Source organism: Stegostoma tigrinum, chromosome 8, assembly GCF_030684315.1.
Source record: "Stegostoma tigrinum isolate sSteTig4 chromosome 8, sSteTig4.hap1, whole genome shotgun sequence".
Classification (NCBI taxonomy): Eukaryota; Metazoa; Chordata; class Chondrichthyes; order Orectolobiformes; family Stegostomatidae; genus Stegostoma; species Stegostoma tigrinum.
The window spans coordinates 14,307,412-14,326,856 of NC_081361.1; the positions used below are offsets into that span (position 1 = coordinate 14,307,412).

At 42.7% G+C, this 19,445-nt stretch overlaps 1 protein-coding gene across 1 annotated transcript in view; it reads right to left on the reverse strand.

Annotated features, from left to right (window-relative positions):
• Positions 1-19,445, reverse strand: part of astn1 (astrotactin 1) — a 1,971,124-nt gene that overhangs the window by 382,094 nt on the left and 1,569,585 nt on the right. Inside the window, exon 15 of the mRNA XM_048538653.2 lies at positions 5,183-5,287. Within this exon, the coding sequence (XP_048394610.1) occupies positions 5,183-5,287 (105 nt within the window). The remainder of the gene's footprint in view (positions 1-5,182; positions 5,288-19,445) is intronic.

The window sequence follows — 19,445 nt, forward strand, 5'->3', positions numbered from 1 at the left end:
TTTCTATGACTCTATGAATAGGATGTAAGTTTATGTTGCGGTACCAAACACTGGCAGTGTTTGCTGGTTGGGTACAGTGCTATAATTAATTCTCTTTTCTGTAGCAGATCTAAGGACCTACCCAATTAGCAGTGGTCAAGGACAAACCACTGATGAGGCTTAACCAGGTGAGGTGCTTGTCTTACACAAGAGACAGTTTATTGCACGACTGCCATGGATATAAGTCACACTGCTTAATTGGGCCTTATTACATATCTATTAGAATAAAAGCAGGCACATCTGCCTCATTGGGACCTTGTGTTAGAGGTGTGCTTCTCCATCCAAAGCGTGTGTCACTTTGTTTGTTTGGGTAGAGCATGGTACAATCTTCAACATGAACACTTTGAGCCTTAGGTATCATTAAAGAATCTACAAAGGGATGCGGCTTAGCTCAACGATAAATAGGATAAATTTAGCACAAAGAAAGAGAGAGGCAGCACATTGTTGAAGTGGAGGAAGGCTATAGAACTCCTCAGTGCAGAAGAATTTGGGGAATTCTCGTACGGGAATCACAAAATATTAATATACTGTTGCAATAGGTAGAACAGTTACACCAAGGAAAGTTGAATCAAATTGAAAGAGGAATGGAGTACACAGCTCGGGACTTACACTGCAGTTTGCTGAGATCACATGCAAAGTACTGCTACAATTTTGGTCTCCCTACTCAAAAAGAACTTTATTGCATTTCAATCAGCTCAGAGAAGGCTCACTCAACTGATTCCTGGGATGGGTTAGAGGTTATCTTACAAGGCAAGATTGGACAAGTTGCATTTGTATCGATAGGAATTTAGAAAGATAAGAAGTGATCATGTTGTGTAGGTTTAGGAGGGGACTTTGTGACTGCTAAGGGAAATACATGGCCAAGGGTAAAGTCACAATGTGTATTATATCAATTGCCTTTGATCACAGAAAAAAAAAAAGACATCTAAAACACTGGCGTGTGCAGTCAGGAGAGCTAGAAGACTGCACGTGGGCAAATAAAGTTCCTGTTAAGGAAAAGGTAGCACATAGGTCCTTCTTTAGTCATTAGGTTTGGACTGAGTTGACATTGATAGCAGAGAACGGTTGCCTAAAGGTGAAATTTGGAAGCTGACATTGTTTTCCCCCCAAAGTGTTAAGTGTTAGCACATCATTTTCCATTAATGTTCTTTGAAGCTGAATCTTACACGAACAGCAGAAAATCAAGTGAATATGTAGACATGGGTTATGTCCTTACTAACAAAAATAAAACTGACATATGGCTTTGGGACTGTTACTTTCTACAGAAAGCAATATCTGGTAGAAAACATCAAGAGCTAAGGGCTCATTTGACTGAGGAAGATTTGGATATTCCATTAAATTTTACGCACGCAACAGTTCGGAAAGATAATTTATTAAATGAATGTGATGCTTGGTTAGTGTTTGTTAAAGTTAGAAATGTAGTTATTTCATGAAATAATAATTAAACAAATTTTACAAGATCACTAAAAGTCCTATTGAAAAATTCATAATTTAGTACTTGCTTTAAAGTTGTTTGAACACGCTCAGCTGTCTATCATGGGCAGGTTCTTGGTCTGAACTGGAGTTAGATTTTTGGAACGAGATATACTTTTGGAACCGATGCCCGAGGTTTTTGGGAAAACATACATTTCAAGAAGCCTTCATTGCACAAATTGGACATTTGGCGGTGTTGTAAAACGTGGAGGATTTGATGCTCAGAGCATTTAGTGATTTTTCAGATATGAGGGACAGACATCAAATGCAGCAGAATTATCACAGATCGAGGAAATAAGGACAGAGAACATCTTGACAGATCTGGTACGTGGTTAGAATTGAGTAATAATCAGAGAAGAATTAAACTCAGGAATACCTGGGGAAATAGCAATGGTGTTTCAGGTGTGACTCAAAATGTCATATTGACAAAATATTTGAAACAGAACAACAGAATTTGAGATGATGTCACAGGTAAGGACACAACCATCGCACGACGAGTACCCCTCAAGCCTCTTGCTACTGTAAATCACTCTTTCACAAGACACATCAAGTAGGAGCTGTAGATTTAAACTGGGTGGGACAAAGATAGAAATATTTGCATTTACATTTCATCGAAATAGCAACAAGGTTCAGCATGTCTACATCAAGACCATTAGACCACAAGATGTAGGCCATTCAGCCCATCAGGTCTGACCCACTATTGGACAAGACAATCCATGGTGAAGATGATTGCAGATAAGATCATGAAAACATGGACAGGGGCCAGACTAGGGGAATGGGCTAAATCCCAAATCAACAATGGGGTAGGATCTGCCAGAAACAAATGTATAGATGACTGCAAAAAATTAAAAGATTGCGGCAACGGACACAGTTGCTGCCAGTCCCTCCAGTTATAGGCTTACTGAAAGAACTCATGCAGTGATCTTCACAAGGTCTCTGCTTCCAAAGCCAAACTGCAAATTAACATCTGCCCTGGTATGGGCAGGCCACGTGAAGAATTCATTTCAAATATTTGGGGATCCAATCCACATTCAGATAGTCGGTGGGTCATATCTCCAAAAACAATACTTTTGATCATTTGTCATTACCTCCCAAACATGTAAAAGGTGATTAAAGGCACCTTTTCTGTACTCTTGAATGACCTGACCAGGACGGCAAAGGGCTTTCAGCAAGGCAGAAGTCACAGAGAACATTCAGTGAGCTGTACAGCATCATATATGGGAAAAGCATTCCTGCATGATTTTTCCTTTCCCTTGCCAAAGGTGTTAGGGACAACTCCAGTGAGTTAACCATGGTGCCAGTTGAGATCAGTGATAACTGAGTTGGAAATGAACCTTCATATCTCAGCATCGCATCAAACAGCACATTCACCATTGAATCAACATGGGTACACAGCTGGCTTAAGTAAAGCAGAGCATTTTCAGGTACTGCAGAATTCAATATGCAGTGAGAAATTACATTTTTTCCCGATGGCAGAAGGAAATTGGATTTTTACAATGCTTGTAAATAGCTTAATAAAAATGGGTTTAAACGATCTACAGTAAATTTTGAATTTCTTTCATGTTACATTCATCAAAAGGAGTGACAGACAATGTCAGAATCACCACTCCATTGCAGGTCATAAATATTCATCCTTTTCTCAAGTGGAGTGTCCCGACACGCAAATGCTCCACCTTTTCATAAGCCGGAAATAACTATGGGTCCTTTTTACATCCCTTTATGTACCTGTTCTGATGGATGAAGCAAACTGTTGAAACAGTGTCAACTGCAGTACGCAGAACAGATGGAGTCACAGTGCAGGAGGATACTTGCAGTTTTGACCACTCACCACAATGTTGGACTTGACTCAACAAACAATGCCTCCCGAATTATAATTGCAGATAAGCTTCAAAAGCTACTTAACATTGCACCTCTTGTATAGTTCTTAAAGTGTTTGTGTTTAGCCTCTTTCTGCAGGAGCCACTAAATTCGCATTTGATGTAAAGAATTGGAGTGTAATTAAATGAACAGAAATTATTTATTTCCCTTTGTGGTCTGAAATAAACCTTCATTCCTCTGAGCTATGAGTTTAGGCTATATAAAGGATTATCATTCATGGTTAATTTATAAACACCTAATTCAGTTCTTCAATAGCTGCTTTTTTTTAAAACCCCCATTATTGAACCGATTGAATGAAGCACAGCACATTAAAACTGTTGCAACAATTACAGACAAGAAAGAAGTGAATTCATATGTTCGAATGTGCAGCACAGTCAGTGACGCCCCGTCACAGCATAGTTTGTGTTCATGTTGGGCACAGCAAGACCCAACAAAACAAGGATAGATTTTGTGGCCGGGTAATCTCTTTCTTGGGAAGTTGCTTGAGGGATAGATGTTGGCTGAGGTGCCTGAACATTTCCTCCTCCATTTCTCTGAATATTCCCCAGATCTTGTACATTCACAGGAGCAGACCAGACATGGCTTTAGCTTAACATTTTCTCTGTAAGAGGACACCTCAGACAGTGCAGCATTCCAACTGCGTGGCGTTGACACATCAGCTGAAGTTAGATGCTTTGCTTTTTTGGGCTAAGGCCTGAGTCTGTAATTTTCCTAAATCTTTTGAAACAAGGCTGCTGGACTAGTGTCAATGAATGGAACATTAGTTCCGTGTGCGGCAAATGGTTGTGGTGGATGGGTGCATTTGGGACTCAATTATACCTTGCTGTGAGGTCTTGCAGGCTCAGTTTTTGGTCTCGTGCTATTAAGTAGTCCAAAATGGAAGTGGCATAATTTAGAAGTTTGCAGATAACACCGAAACTGGCCATGTCACTGACTGTTCAGATGGCCAGAGAAGTGGCAAATGGAACAAAATCCGGAGAAATGGGAAATAGTGTGTGTGAGAAAGGCAAATAGGGTGAGGGAACATACAATAAATTATAATGATTCAGAGAAGAGTAGAGGAACTGAGGAACCTTTGAGTTATAACCATAGGTTCCTGAAAGCAGTAGGACACACAGAAGAGTTGTTCAAGAAACCACACTTTCCATGCTTTCACGTCAGAGGCATAGCACCTAAGAGTAGGGAAGTGATGTTATAATTGTATGAAACATCAGTCAGACCACAGCTACAGTAGTGCACACAGTTCTGATATCCACATCACCTGAAGGACGTGATCACATTAGAGATGTTAGAAAAAGAGTAGAGTCTAGAATAGAGAACCTTAGCGATGGGGAGAACATGGAAAGGTTGGTGCTGCTTTCTTTGGGTTAGTGGAAGCTGAATGGAGACTCAATGGAGGCATATAATGGATCTAACTGAAGTGGACAAGGAGGATAAATTCCCTCAGTTGAGGGTCCCATAGCTCAGGGACATGATTTAAAATAATCAGTGAAAGGTTTAGAAGGGTATGGAGGAATAATGCTTTTACCCAGAGGTTGGTGGAGTCTGAAACCCAAATTGTGAAACAATGGTACTGGCTGAAACTCTCAACGAGTTAAAATAAGTTTTGCATAAACATTTGAAGCATCAGGATTACAAACCAGAAACTGCAAGGCGAGGTTTGACTGAATATAGTATGGACACAGCGATCTCCTACGTGTAATCTTCATAGTTTTTGGATTTCAGTGTCATGGAAACTGAGCAGCAACGCACAAGGTGATACACAAACAAGTGCAACAGGGAAGTTGCTCACCTGCAGAGAGGGTCTTCTGGTTAAGCTTTACGTGGTACTGGGTTGATCGCAGCTTCCAGTGCTGCACCATCGGATATCCTGTCACTTCACTGAAGTTAACCATTCCTGGAAAACAGAACAAGGAACAAGTGAGCCTGATGTCTCACCTGCACAATGCACATTCTACACATTGTGGATTTTCCTTCAGTAGTGTCAAATCAAACTCTAATTGGACTTAATTGGATCACAGCTGTTTTTGAGATGTACTGTCCATTCTTGGAGACACAGTTGACCATCTGATTTTGGATTACAGTTTAGTCAAATCCAGTAGTCGTGGCAGGCTTCCTTTCCCAGAGAAACATTTTGACTTTTACTCAACAATCCAGCGTCCTGTGCTGACTTGCCACAGTCATGTGACCTGTACCTCTGCTGCAAGTTCTTTAGTTTGTGACCGCCATTAAAATACATCACACGAAGCATGGTATCACAACAATCGACTGGAAATTGAGGTAACTTTCAGAACTGCAAGAGCCTGCTACTGTAAGGAAACAGCAAAGAGGAAGCAGAACGGAGGTCTGAAACTATGTAGGTCAGCTGTTCTTGGAAGCTTGTCTAAGGCAGATTAACTCTTTCTCCGCTACCCAGTCTCAACTTGAGCTTAGCCATGCCGACCATTCTGCTGCACTGTCCCCCATCTCCATGTGAAGCTGGATTGGCTATGGCCAAAGACCTAGCACCCCTGCAGTAACCCATATCCTCAAAAATCACACTTCTGACTGCCCTGTTTTGCAATTAATTGTGCCCTCCGCATCTCAGCAACATGCCTTACAATGCCCCAAATTAACTTCCCCAACAACGGCCCCAATGCTTCCTCCCCCACGCAAATTGGATTTTCACTGGGTCGGCCCCCAGGACTGACCATGGTCCATACCCGTGACTAATTCTGATGACAGCCCCAACTGATTTGCATTCAGCTGTCTGACTATCTTACTGCCAATCCCAGATTGGTTGCACTGGACCTGTGTAATTGTTAAGCATTCCCAGATTCTGTAAGTACAGACGCCTGACCCTGACCCCCACAAATCAGTTGACTGACTGTGTCCAAGCCAATGGACTGATATCAGCCAATGCCTTTGACTGAAGGTGGTCTCTCTTGGCCTGATAGAGGACTACTCCCTGGGCAGTTTGAAACATGGCCATTTGATTGATACGCATGCAGCGTGTTTACTGCATATGCTGGCACATGTGACATTACTGCTACCCAGCAGCATGTCCACCCCCATGACTAATCACAGCTGACCACTGTGACAATCTACCTGGCTGAGAGTTTGCATTAAACACCAAAGCAAGGTACAGTGCCACCTCTGAATTCTGGCTGAGAAGCTGATAAACAAAAGGCAAGGGAGGCCAGAGGAGGCATAAAGTGAGCAAGGTGCCGTCTGGTCTAATGCAGGATTTCAATGCCTGACTCTGCAGGCAAAAGTGTCTCAGCAGCAGTATTACAATGAAATATTATGGTGAACTCCACAGTGCACTGCAATGCATATCTGTACTGTAAGTGTGTGAGACATGTGGAATACAGTGCAATGAGGCTGGTCTGTGTCTGATGCCAATGTCTGTGGATATGTGGGGGCTGCCTGTGGAACGTGCCCTCACATGTTGTCCAAGAGGAGCTAGAGTTGTCAAGTACCGACTTCTGCCTTTCACGTAAAAGGACTGTTGCTGTTTAGTGTCTATTGGATGGGCAGGAGAATGTGAAACTGCATCTCAATGGAGGTGAGAGGGGATCATGACATGCTTACACATTCAAAAGGAGTTGCTCCCTAGCAAGATTCTCACCTTGCCTTTCAAAACTTGGCAGCAGAATCTGACTTCTCACTTTTGATAAGAGAATCTCATGTCAGCTATTCACACCACAGTATCCCAACTGACACACTGCTGCTCACATGGGCCATTGGCTGTTTATGATTGGTCAGTTTGTGGTCAAAGGACAAAAAAAAGTGTCTCACTTTGAGCAAACTCTCACCATGGGAGTAACATTTCCCTTAGAAGGAAAGTCACCCCAGTAATGAGCAGATGAATAGCCAACACCAACTGCGCGTGTCATTAAAAAAAATGCATGTTTTAATGGATTAAATGCTTCTGCAGGGACAGACTACATTTAAACAAACAGTTTTTGATTCAGCGTGACAACGTACCGAATAAAAGTGATCAAAAGTAGTGTTAACTCATAACTTCAGATTACTGTGTCTGCAGTTTTCTTTTTCAAAAAGGAGAATGTTTGGAGACATGTACTTCTCCAGTGTACTGGCTGGCTTCTTGTACTCATGTGGCCCCTACCTCTGCTATTCATTTTTACCTTGGCTTGGGGCCGTGAACAAAACGTGTCAAATGGAACATCTTTCATGTTTTTTTTTTTAAAATGGTCTTGCTCAAAAAAAAAATCGATTGAGTTCAATTTTGCAAAAGTCTCCATGACGGGAAGCAAGAGAATCTTTTTTTGGACCTAGGGTTTGAGAGTGGGACAGTGAAGACAGGTGACTGTACAATAGGGTGAAGAAAAGTAGAGAGTTGACAAATTAGAGTGGCTGCACACACACTGCAGCTGAAACTCTTGGATTTCAAGGAGGTCTCACATCCTCTGAAGAATGAGGCACTACCACTGCGTCACAAGATTCCCGACTTCCTCAGGGTAGTGTCCAAAGCCCAACCACCTTCAGCTGCTTATAGAGATGTAAACTCATACAGCATGGAAATAGACCCTTTGGCCCAACTAGTCCATGCTGACCATGTTCCCAAAGTAAATAGTCTCACTGCACTCCCTCCAAACCTTACCTTTTCATGCACTGTTTCAAATGTCTTTTAAACGTTGTATCTGTACACTCATCCACAACTTCCTCTGGAAGTTCATTCCACACATGAACCACTACCTGTGTAAAAATGTTGCCTTCATGTCCTTTTTAAAATCTTTCTCCTCTCACGATAAGAATATGGACCGTCCCTCCATAATAAAGGTCAGCAGTGGGATACTCACTAAAAATTGCAATGATCAGTCACATTTGCAGCTCTTCAGATAACACAACAGCCTCCGTCTACTCTTTTAAACTGAAAGTAAAGATCCTGCTACAGTGTTTCCATCGAGGAGAGCAGGGGTGAGGCTTGGCAATCAGTCATCACGTTTTACCAGAAACTGAGCCAGACAGCTGTGCATACACTGTAGCTGCAAGTGCAGGTCAGTTGCAAGGAGATCCACAATAAATACTCTTCCCTTGATTCCCAATCCCAAGGCCCAGCCTCCAAAGTGCTTTCCACCATCCACAAGGCACATGTCAAAAGTGTCAAAAAGACCCTATACAGACAACAAACAAAACGAAGGTCATCTACAAAATATCTTGCAAGAACTGTGACGAACAGAACATTGGACAAACTGGCAGAAAGCTAGCCACCAGGATATATGAACATCAACTAGCCACAAAACGACATGACCCACTATCACTTGTATCCTTACATACACATGAGGAAGGACACCACTTTGATTGGGACAACACATCCATCCTAGGACAAGCCAACAGAGACACGCACGAGAATTCCTAGAAGCATGGCATTCCAACTGGAACTCCATCAACAAACACATTGATTTGGAGCCAATCCACCATCCCCTGAGAAAAAGAACAGGAAATGACATCACCAACGCAGGAAATGACATCACCAACCCAAGGAAACCTAACCAGATAAATAGAAAGCGGGACATAACATCAGCGCTTCGTCAGAGGCTCACTGACGATGTTACCTAGAATGGTGACGAAAGGTCTGAAAACTAACCTTCAAGCTCAGTGAGCAAACGCACATCCAAAACCTCAACCTGAGCTACAAATCTTCTCAAGACTCGCTAACATGTCAGAAGTGTGATGGAATACACTCCATTTGCCTGGAGGAACACAAAGCCAATAAACACAAATGATGAGCAAATTCACCCAGGACAGACTATCCAGCCAATGCCGTAAACATTTGTACCATCTACAAGGGACAATGACAGCAACCTAAATGGCACTTCTGCCAATTTCCACCATCTGCCATGGCAGAATTTGAACACATGGGACATTACCTGGGATCTCTGGATTAACAGTCCCATTATAATACCACTAGGCCATCGCAAAGAGAAGGACGCAAATAGCAGGTATATGGGAACATCAAAACTTGAACACTCTGCCATGACTTGGAAACATAGCATGCTTAATCTCTCCTGAACACCGTACTAAACAGCACAGAGTACTACCACCATGGCAGCTCACTGCACCACCTCAAGGTCAGTTAGGCTTGAGCAGTCAGTAATGCCATCATCTCACAAATGAAGGGAGTCAATGATGTAGGGGGTTCTGTTAGCTCACAGGATGACTTTTGAAGATTAGGAGGACAAAAAAAAAGCCTGAGTTGAAAACTCCACTATGGCATCTCCATGACATCCCCAACAACTGTCACAATTCAGGAAAGAAACTATCAAGGAGTGGAGTTTCACTTAGATGGGCTTTGGCATTTACTCAGTGAGTGATTTCACGAGAGCTGGCTGCGTCTGAACTGAGAAGGTGCTAATGCTCTGACAAAACAGATAAAATGTGATGAGCTCTTTGAATCAGGAAGTGGCTGTGAATGCAAAAATCACCCTAGGTGAGGTGATAATGAAGGATGAAATTGATGCAAATAACATTCATGCTGAAAACAGTTTGGCACCAGGAATACAGAGCAAGAGTACAGAGATGAAATGACCCAGTTCTAAACAGACAGGGAAATAACTGAGGTGAGGGTTTGGGTTGGAAGGCAGCAGGAGCAGTGGACAGATATGGATAAAATTGGAAAAGTAGCTGCATTAAAGAAAAATAACACGTTGAAACACAAAAAAAAAAATCAGATTGTAGGAATTTGGGAAATATGCATCCTGGAAGCAAATTGTTTTAAAGGATGGTTGAGACTTTTCATGTGAAAAGAAGCTTAACTGAATATCAGACAAGACTGGACGACTGTCAAACAATATCGTTTTTTATTAAAAGCTCTCCTGATTAAAAGAAATGAGGTGGAGCAGCAATATTGGTAGAAGAGGGAACTCAGGATGTGGGCAGTATTGTTGTTGAGGAACAGTGTAGACAGAATCAATATGGTTGGAGCTATTGACAATCTGGTTTACATTATGGAAAACAGTTAATTGTAATGAAGAAAGGACAACTGTGATTGACAAATCTCAGAATTGGTTGGGGAACATCACAGGCGAGGATCGATGAAATGAGTATTGTATCGATGGATCTTAGGAAAAAGTTACCATAGACTAGACTATGAGAAAATTAAAGAACTGGGGAAAGAGTAAAGCAAACCAGATTTAAACTGGCTGGTATGGAGACAGTAATGACAAAAATTTGAACAATGGTGCTCCTAAAAATTCAGTCTCACAGCTTACCTTATTCACTGGACGTGAACGATTTGGGTACAGGCCGAGAGGGAGTAGTGTTGCAATTCTCAGCTGAGGTCAAATGTTACGTACCTTCCTTCCACTGCGCCAGGCTTTCCTGAACAAGATTATTCCCCCACCCGACAGCCAACTTCCACTCTCACCACATCCCATCAATGAAGGCCATTTTCTCTTCCCTCAAACCTATTCCCACAAAACCAAGACAGTGCCAGAGCATGTGGTTTGGTGTAGTAGCAGGGAGAGAGCGAGAGGCATTGGAGGGATGACTGCGGCATTAGCTTGGCAGAGTGAGGACTGTCACTAGTCGTCTTCCTACACTGTTGGGTGCTCCTCTGGACGTTGCAAGACTGCAGCAATCTGGGTGGTAATCTCAAACCAGGCTGGCCGAGTCTAGTTTCATGGTCCCTCTGCCCTACTCTGCACCACCCTGCTCACCAAGACCTCCAGCTCGCCTTCCCAATATTGGAACGTCGATTTCCCCTTTCCTTTTAAGGATCGAATAGAACAGTACAGGCCCTTCGGCACATGATGTTGTGCCGAACTTTTACTCTAATCCTGAGGTCTATGACCTCCACCCCTACCTTGTACTATCATCCATGTGCCTATCTAATAGCTGCTTAAATGCCCCTAGTGAGGCCGACACCACTACCCTCTCTGGCAATGCATTCCACGACCCGACCACTCTGACGTCTCCTCTATGTCTACATCCACTCACTTTAAAACTATACCCCTTCATAATACCTACCTCCACCCTAGGAAAAAGTCTCTGGCTGTCTATTCTATCTATACTTCTGATCATTTTGTACAGCTCTATCAAGGTCACTTCTCTTTAGAATGATGAAGGCTGAGAGGAGCCCTAGCTCTCTCAACCTTTCTACCTAAGACCTTCCCTCCATTCCAGGTAACATCCTCTTACTATCCATTTTTGTGTTTCTCTCATGCTCTCATTTTTCCCCCCTTATTTAGGTTTTTGGTCATCCTTGAATTTTTTTTATTAATCTGGCCAACCATTTACCTTTGCACAATTATACACATTTTTGGTTGTTTCATGTTATCTTTAACATTTCTCATTAACCATGGACAGTGGGTACATCTCTTGGATTTTGTTGTCTTACTCAGTGAAACGTCTCTATTCTACATCCCGAAATGTTCACCCTTTAGTTTCTATTGATATTTCTTGAACTTACTTTGCCAGTTCACTTTAGCTCACTCTGCCTTCATGTCCATATAATTGCTTTCAGTTAAAACTTAATGATGTCATCTTGGGCCCACGACTTCAAATTCAAAAAATATTATGGTCGCTTCTACCATGGGATTTCTTCTATACGAAATTAATTTATCCAATCTGATTGCACAATATCAGATCTAGCAAAGCTTGACCTCCATTGGCTCTAGAATTTGCTGTTCTCAGGAACTATTCAGAAGCCATTGTGAACTTATCCAGGCTACTTTTGCCCATCTGCCTTTTCTAGTCAATACATTTTTAAAAATCTCCCATGATTATCACCGTGCTATCCTGGCAGTCTCTCGGATTCCAGGATATCCAACAGTGGCAAATCCTTGTGCCTCAGGCAACCAGGAGATTTGGGCTAGCATTGGACAAATGTGACATTATGGACCCGTGGTTAAACAGGCATGTTTGGGATGATAGCAAGGTAAATTTGACTAGGCCTTGTAAAGAGAAATCTCTTCAATAAAAACACGATAAAAATGACACTAAGCCGGTTTCTGGTCTGATTCAGTCCAAATGTTTTGGGCCCAATGTGGAATCAGCTTTGGAATGAAAAAAAAAAGCAGGTTAATTCAGTTTCTCTCTTCAGAGTTGCTGCCAGACCTGCTGAGTTTCTCCAGCATTCTCCTGATTTTATTTTGGATTTCCAGCATCTGCAGTATTTCGCGTACGAGAAGTTGAGACAACTGTGGAACTAATATTGCTGCCTGGCCAATGTCGGTGAACTCAACACAGAGTAGGGATTGAACTTCACTTTTCGCATGGCTCAATTTCACTCAGTGCAGTGCAATTACAAACTGAGCCATCAAACAAATCAGGTACAATTTCCTTTCCATCTATTTGATAAATGGGCTTCTCATGACTTTCTCCCTGGTTGCCCATGTGATTGAAACCAGACCAGGGAAAGGACAGAAACAAGTAATCTGTTCCGCTACTTTGCTAAGTAGTAAAATAACAGTCGTTCCGCCTGGTTAAGACTGGTGCACTTCATTAACCCTGGAGTGCCATTTTAACAACTAACCTCTTTGAAACTGCTCAGTGATGCCTGGCAGCTTCCCAATGGAGGATGCATACACTGCCCGCTCTGTTTCCCGGACCTTGTAAAGTCCTAGTTTTTAAAAATCATTACAATGTTAATGGGCAATTAATGGCACAGCAGGATACAGTCTCACATGTACACAATAACCCAGTCTCTCACTTCTCTGCAAGTGCTTCACATTTCAATGTTTTCCTGAAGGCAGCTGCGACTTCCTCTGCGAACGCTGCAGAAATTGTACAAGAGGCACACAAACATCTCACTAACACCGCACTCCCTGGGGTTTAAATGAGTTGACAATGTTCGCTTCCTGAGCACTGCTGCTCCTGGTTGCCTGGGAGAGGGTGGTCCAACACGGCAGAATCCACTCAAGCTGAACTGCAAACTCAGTTCATCATTCCTAATGTCACTTCTTTTCTTCTGCAGTCTCAAGTCACTCAGAGCGGAGCACAGCCCCAGAACCAGTTGCACTGTCTCTCTAAAGAGCTCCACTGAAAATGTCCCATCCAACTAATTTTATATGCAGAACAAATGGATACATTGGCGTAAACTGCACGACAGCCCTGTTGCCTCTGACCCTGTTGCCGATACAAATGGCATAGAAAAGTCAGGAGCCCCTCAATGAGATCACAGTTGATCTGTACGTCAACTTCTCCTCCACACATCCGTACCACAGCCATTATCCAAAGTAAAGTCCATCCACCTCAAAGACAGTTCAGTTGATGCAGGATTCACAGCCCCACCAGAACAGCGAACTTTCTAAACAAATAAAAAAGGCAAGATAAACTCATCCTGAAATTTTAACATGGTTGTTCTCTCCACAGATGCTTCCTCATCCGAGTACTTTTAGTCTTGCTTTTTAAGTTCAGAATTCTCAGCCTCTGGGGCAGGGATGGTGGTAGATAATTCCATAATCCATCAGCAATCGCATGAAAACTTACTCCTAAGTGGACGTGCTACTTTTGAGATTGTGCCTTCTTGCGCTGGTTTCCCCTCGATGGGTTAGAGGCTTCAGCTTATCCCTTCAAAACTCTTTGAAGTGAGCCATTTCAAACCAATTAATCAGCCTCAGACTTTGTGCTCCACAGAGAAGGGAGAGGATTTCACACTTGGTGTCAAGATGAGCCTGGTTCATAGTCGGTACAGAGAGTGTACTTCAAAGAGGCACATTCCTGACATCATCACCATATCAAAGCATCTGACCCAAGGGCATAAAGGACTCAGTCTCCATCTGAACTGCGGCCACCAGAAACATGATTTGCTTATGGCAGCGTGCTACTTTTCTAGTGGAATCAAGTCGCATTAGCCCAGATTTGGAAGTGTTTCTTCCTGACATGTGTGCATCAGTTGCTGTGATAAAATGTTTGTTGAATCCGTTAATTCTACGTCACCCCTATCTATTTTTATTTTGTTACCGGAGCTTAAAATAGTACTGTCTCATCGGGTACAAACCTGCTGGAGGCAAAATCTCACAAACTCAGTGGTAGACAACATCCAGGTCTCCAAAGCTGGAAATCCTCCAGCAGCGAAGAAACGGGAGCTTGCGTTTCCGGGTGACAGCAGTCAATATTTTTAGACTTAAAATAAAACCTCAGTGGGGTATTTTGAGGTCACTGAGCCTAACGTGCCACGGTCAGGAACACGGAGATTCAGGCATGTCTTGATGTACTTCACACCACGACATATTGATACCAGTCTTGAATTAAATGGACACCAGAGTCTCTTCTTAAAAAAAAAGATCAGGCAGGTGGAACAGGCCTCAAAGCCTGCCCAGAGTATCAGCCCTCAGTCTGCCGCCAGGAGGTGATCAGTTGGGCTGTTCCCAAGCATCTTGTGGGGGCTGCCCTGGACGAAAATTCCAGTCAGCCTCGGATGATGGGCCTTCATTAGCCTCTTGCTATTGTTCTGTTTTTTTTAAAATGCACAGTTGACAGAGCTGTCTTCAAACAGACCTCTGGGAAAATAGTCCTGGGAGTAGGGTGGAGTCTGCACAGTAGATTCCTGTGCTCGCCCACCTCTCCTCCGCTAGGGTGTTAAAAATCTCATCCTTGTTTCCACTCACCAGCAGACGTGCAATCCAACTGATCAGGGAGCCCACTGAAGAAATTAACCGCACTGACAACTAACCACAATGAGCTGAATACCGACAGACCTTCTGCAAGTTCCTTCTTGGCGAAAGCACAACAGCAGACCAGGGAACCAGTTGGAAAAAAAAATTATTAGGACTGTGCCTCATGGCCTCAATGAGCCTCATGTACAATTACCTTTTATGACAAATGAAAGTGACACTTGCTCCAAATGAACCCGGTGTTGAGAGCCGCAAACCCTGTGAAATGAGTAAGACTTTGGTGATTGGTACTTTATCATCATCCTGCCAAGAAGATGCTAATTTATAAGAGCCTCAACTCTTACATGTATTGGTCCTCCCCATGGACCCCCGCCCCCCCCACCAACGCCTGCAGTAGACCAAGCAGCTGACATGAGTATTAATGTAGCACAGGTTACAGAGTTAAATCTCCTGACACAACATGGCGGTGTTTCAGATGAGGTGATTGGGCTTTTGGGGCATTTTGGCCTCTTTGCACTTAACTCATCATAAAAAAACAAATGTGCAATCTGTTCTACACTCCATTGTATCACACTTGTTAAATCTCACTCCATTCAGATTGCTGTTAGTCACGAACACCCTGTATCACCATGTCACTGTGTTTTGCTTCCTCTTCAAATCAGATTGAATGCATTGGATTTTATTGTTTCACTTGGTGCCTCAATTCTCAAATATTTCAGCAGAAATTAATATGCAATGGTCAAGAACAGGGAGATTCAGTTATGGTTTCATGTACTTGGTGAGACAACAAATTGATGCAGGCACTGAATTAAATGGTCACAAGCGTTTGTCAACAGAAACCATCTTCCTACTTTTGCAGAGTGGGATTCATCACCTCTCTGTTGCAATGATCAATATTTACAAGAAGCATATTTAAAATCCCAATCAGACAGAAACAGTATTACGGGCAACTCTCAGCATTTCTGTTCAACAGTTTGGCTATTCATCTATCCATAAAGGAAGATATTGTGGGAACCTGTTCAAAACTAGGCAAACAGGATGAAAGAGTCTCTGTTCTGTAGGCTTTGATAGTTCTTCTTAGTAATTCTAGTCATGGGATTCCTGCACAAAACTAACTACACCAATTGGCAGTTCCACTGGGATGAAGGTCAGGCAAAGTAAGAAGGATGCACAGGGGCACAGCCGCTGCTGATGATGTCTTAGCAGCACAGAATCGAAAAGGCCTTTACTATGTATAGGAGAAACAAGAACCCTGTAGGGGTTTCCTGGAAGTGCCTTTTGGGATAATGAAAGCTTTTGATGGTGTCAGTCAGAGAAGATGTTTGATGGCAAGATCAGAGCTAGATGCCACAGAAATTTTGCCAGTCACTAATAAATCCAACAGGGCATACAAAGTAAACATTTTTACCCTTGGGTATTAGAATACGGAACTTGATACCATTGGGAGCAGCTGAGGCAATGCATGAGGGAGACAAGAATAATGTAAAGTCTGCGGATGGAATCTTACAGGGGCCTGAAAAGAGATATATGGTAGAATCACGTGAGATAGGCCTTCCTGCACATCTCATTAGTGGGAGCAACTGAGTGCATCGAAGTTCCAGGGGTCCAGGTGAGGTTCTTGTAAGCAGTATTTAGTTGTCCAGTAACTGTGATTATTGGTTGTGAATGACCTTCATAAACTGCACATCTCACCTCATTAATATGCAGTTTTTCCTCATGCCATCCTCCATGGGGGCAATCTAGGTACCGAAAATTCTTCACACAGAGGTATCCAGCAGCACCAGATCACCACTTGCTATGGAGGCCTTCGTTTGTCTCAGTCTACCTTAACTCATCCCCTTGCAGGATATTTAGCAACAAGTGCTGACCTGCAGCACAACGAGCTAATACAAGACTCCTAATAGCAGTGAAGACCTGAAACAGATCTGTGCGGGAGAGCACAGATCTGAAGCTGCTGAACCGAGACTGTCCCAACCATCATCTGGTTGCATTCTGCTTCTAGAGATTGGCCAGTGATCGCAGGGACTACAGTTCATGGTGAGCACCATCAGCAGAGGAAACACTTGGTCTTCAGGTGGGCACCATTATTTTCCCCCCCCCCACCTATAATTCCTTCCTTCATGTTCCCTTTCCATCTCGTTCCACTCAAAATAGCCTTTTTACCACCCATTCCCCTCATGTGGGAGACCCACACTTAGAACTTGACCTCCACTTGGAAAATGCATAACATGTGCAGGGAGTTGCTTCTGATGCTGAAGGGGACGTCACGTGACTTTTCAATGGACTCTGTTACAAATCCCACCAAAGCCCATGTTGCTGAGGTAAATTGAACAGATTCTCTCCGATGAGTCAAAGAAATAGAATCTTTGCATCCTGGTGTCTGTGTAACGTACAAAAGATGGACACTGTAACTTTTGAACGAATAGAATGATAAGATAATTTACCTTGAGTCAAGATGGAGTAAAGGAGGTCAGGCGATGGTTTTGTTTCACATGGATGTGTGAACAGACATATCTGGGTATGTCTCTGGGAAGCTACTTAACCAGTCGGGTGTTGATAACTGACACTCTCCATTTCAAATGAAGATACAGAAAGCTTCATGCAGATGAATTTCCAAGTCAATCATCATGATTTATATTCATAACTGGAATACTGCCAAGATAACTTACAGCATCTTTTGTGCGAGAGACTGCTTAATCTTTAACTCATTGTGTGCACAGTGGAAGCATCGATATGAGAGGAGCCAGACAGAAATTGTCCTGTGGTAAGTATTATCTTCTCCACATGGGCAGTCCTTTGGGTTAGCCTGGGATACAAAAGATCAGAGAGGAGCCATCTCCCTCAGTAAATGGAAGGTCACTGCTTTAAAAAAAAAAATCAAAAACATAGGCCATGAAATGGGGCAACATGTCTTACTTGCAAAATTGCAATTTTCACAACGGTTGCTCTTTCAATGTCAACTGGAAGAAATAAGCCAGAAGCTTGCTGTTGATTACAGTGAACCTTGTGAAATTAGCACGAGGGACCTTAGCACTCCATTTCTCTATTAGTCAACCTTTTAGGTGCCCAAAGCTTCCAGCAGCCCCCTGACCTGAAGGAATGTGTGTGCGCGCGCACGCTTGTGTACCTACGTATGCATTGGGTGAGTGAAGTACAGCACTTGTTTGGTACATATTTGGGTGCTTTGAAAAATAAGCATTTTAATCTTTTTGATTTAAACTTACAAGAAAGCATGGTTTGTATTTCATCTTCGCATTTAAGAAGTGAATTTTTTTGAAATTCCTCTTGTTGTGATCAGTCGAGGGGTGGAAAAAAAAAGAGAAAAGTCATCCTATACCTTTCACTTGTACATAATTTGCCCTGGTCAATGTAGAGCGTTCACGGTGTCTGGAATTCAGTTCACATGTTGAAATATCATTCAGCAGGAGAATCGTCATGTCTGAAGGGATTGCCTTGGTCTTTTAGCAAAGATCTGAAACTACTCCCATTCCTTGAAATGGACCTGCTTTGGCTAAATGCTTTAAGTGGAAGGCAGCATGGGTATTCCAAAGATATCACACATTTGCAAGCACAGTAAGTTTCCAATGGCCTGATACAACCTAACACGATTAAACGGAAAACCATTTGCTTTAGGGGCATCTGATGTCTTCAAACAAGGATCAGATATAGGCTTCAAAACTAATTACTTCGATTGCATATCAGTGTACAGAGACACAAAACAGGAAGATGATTCATTCAGATGTAAAATTCATATGGGTAGCTATAGTGTGCATAAAAGTGAAAATCCACCCATAGGAAATAAAGAAAGCTCCCACAAACAAATGATTTAAAAAAAAAGGGCCATGTGGATGTAGTACAACTGAACTCGGTACCATCTGTAATGGAGGAGCTGAAAAAACAGATAAAGATCCAACTCGTGATTGCTGCTTATCAATATCTCCTTAGAGCACCTCCGTCGAGCCGTGGCAACTAAGTGAAGATAAGCTCGGTGACATATCTCATGGATGGACAACCTGTTACCTGTTGAAGCACAGGAATGAGGAATAAATCTCCTGGTTGGGGAAATCAATGAGCTGCAATACTGGAACTCTGTCTTCAGAACGGGAAGCAAAGTTGCTGAATCCACAATTTCCCCTGTGACAGGTGAGGCAATGACCTAGTAGTATCATTTGCTAGAAAATTAATCCAGAAACTCAGGTAATTTTCTGCAGACCCAGCTCGAACCCTACCACAGCAGATGGCAGAATTGGAATTCAGGAAGCATCTTGAATTGAGTTTAATGATGACCATGAATCCATTGCCAATTTTTGGGGAAAAACCCACCTGGTTCACTAATGTCCTTTAAGGAAGGAAATTGCTGTCCTTAACTCGTCTGGCCTACATGCCACTCCAGACCCACAGCAAAGTGGTTGGCTCAATTAGGGATGGATAATAAATGCAAGCCGAGCCAGTGATGCCCTCATCCCATGAATGAATAGTTTAAAAAAAACA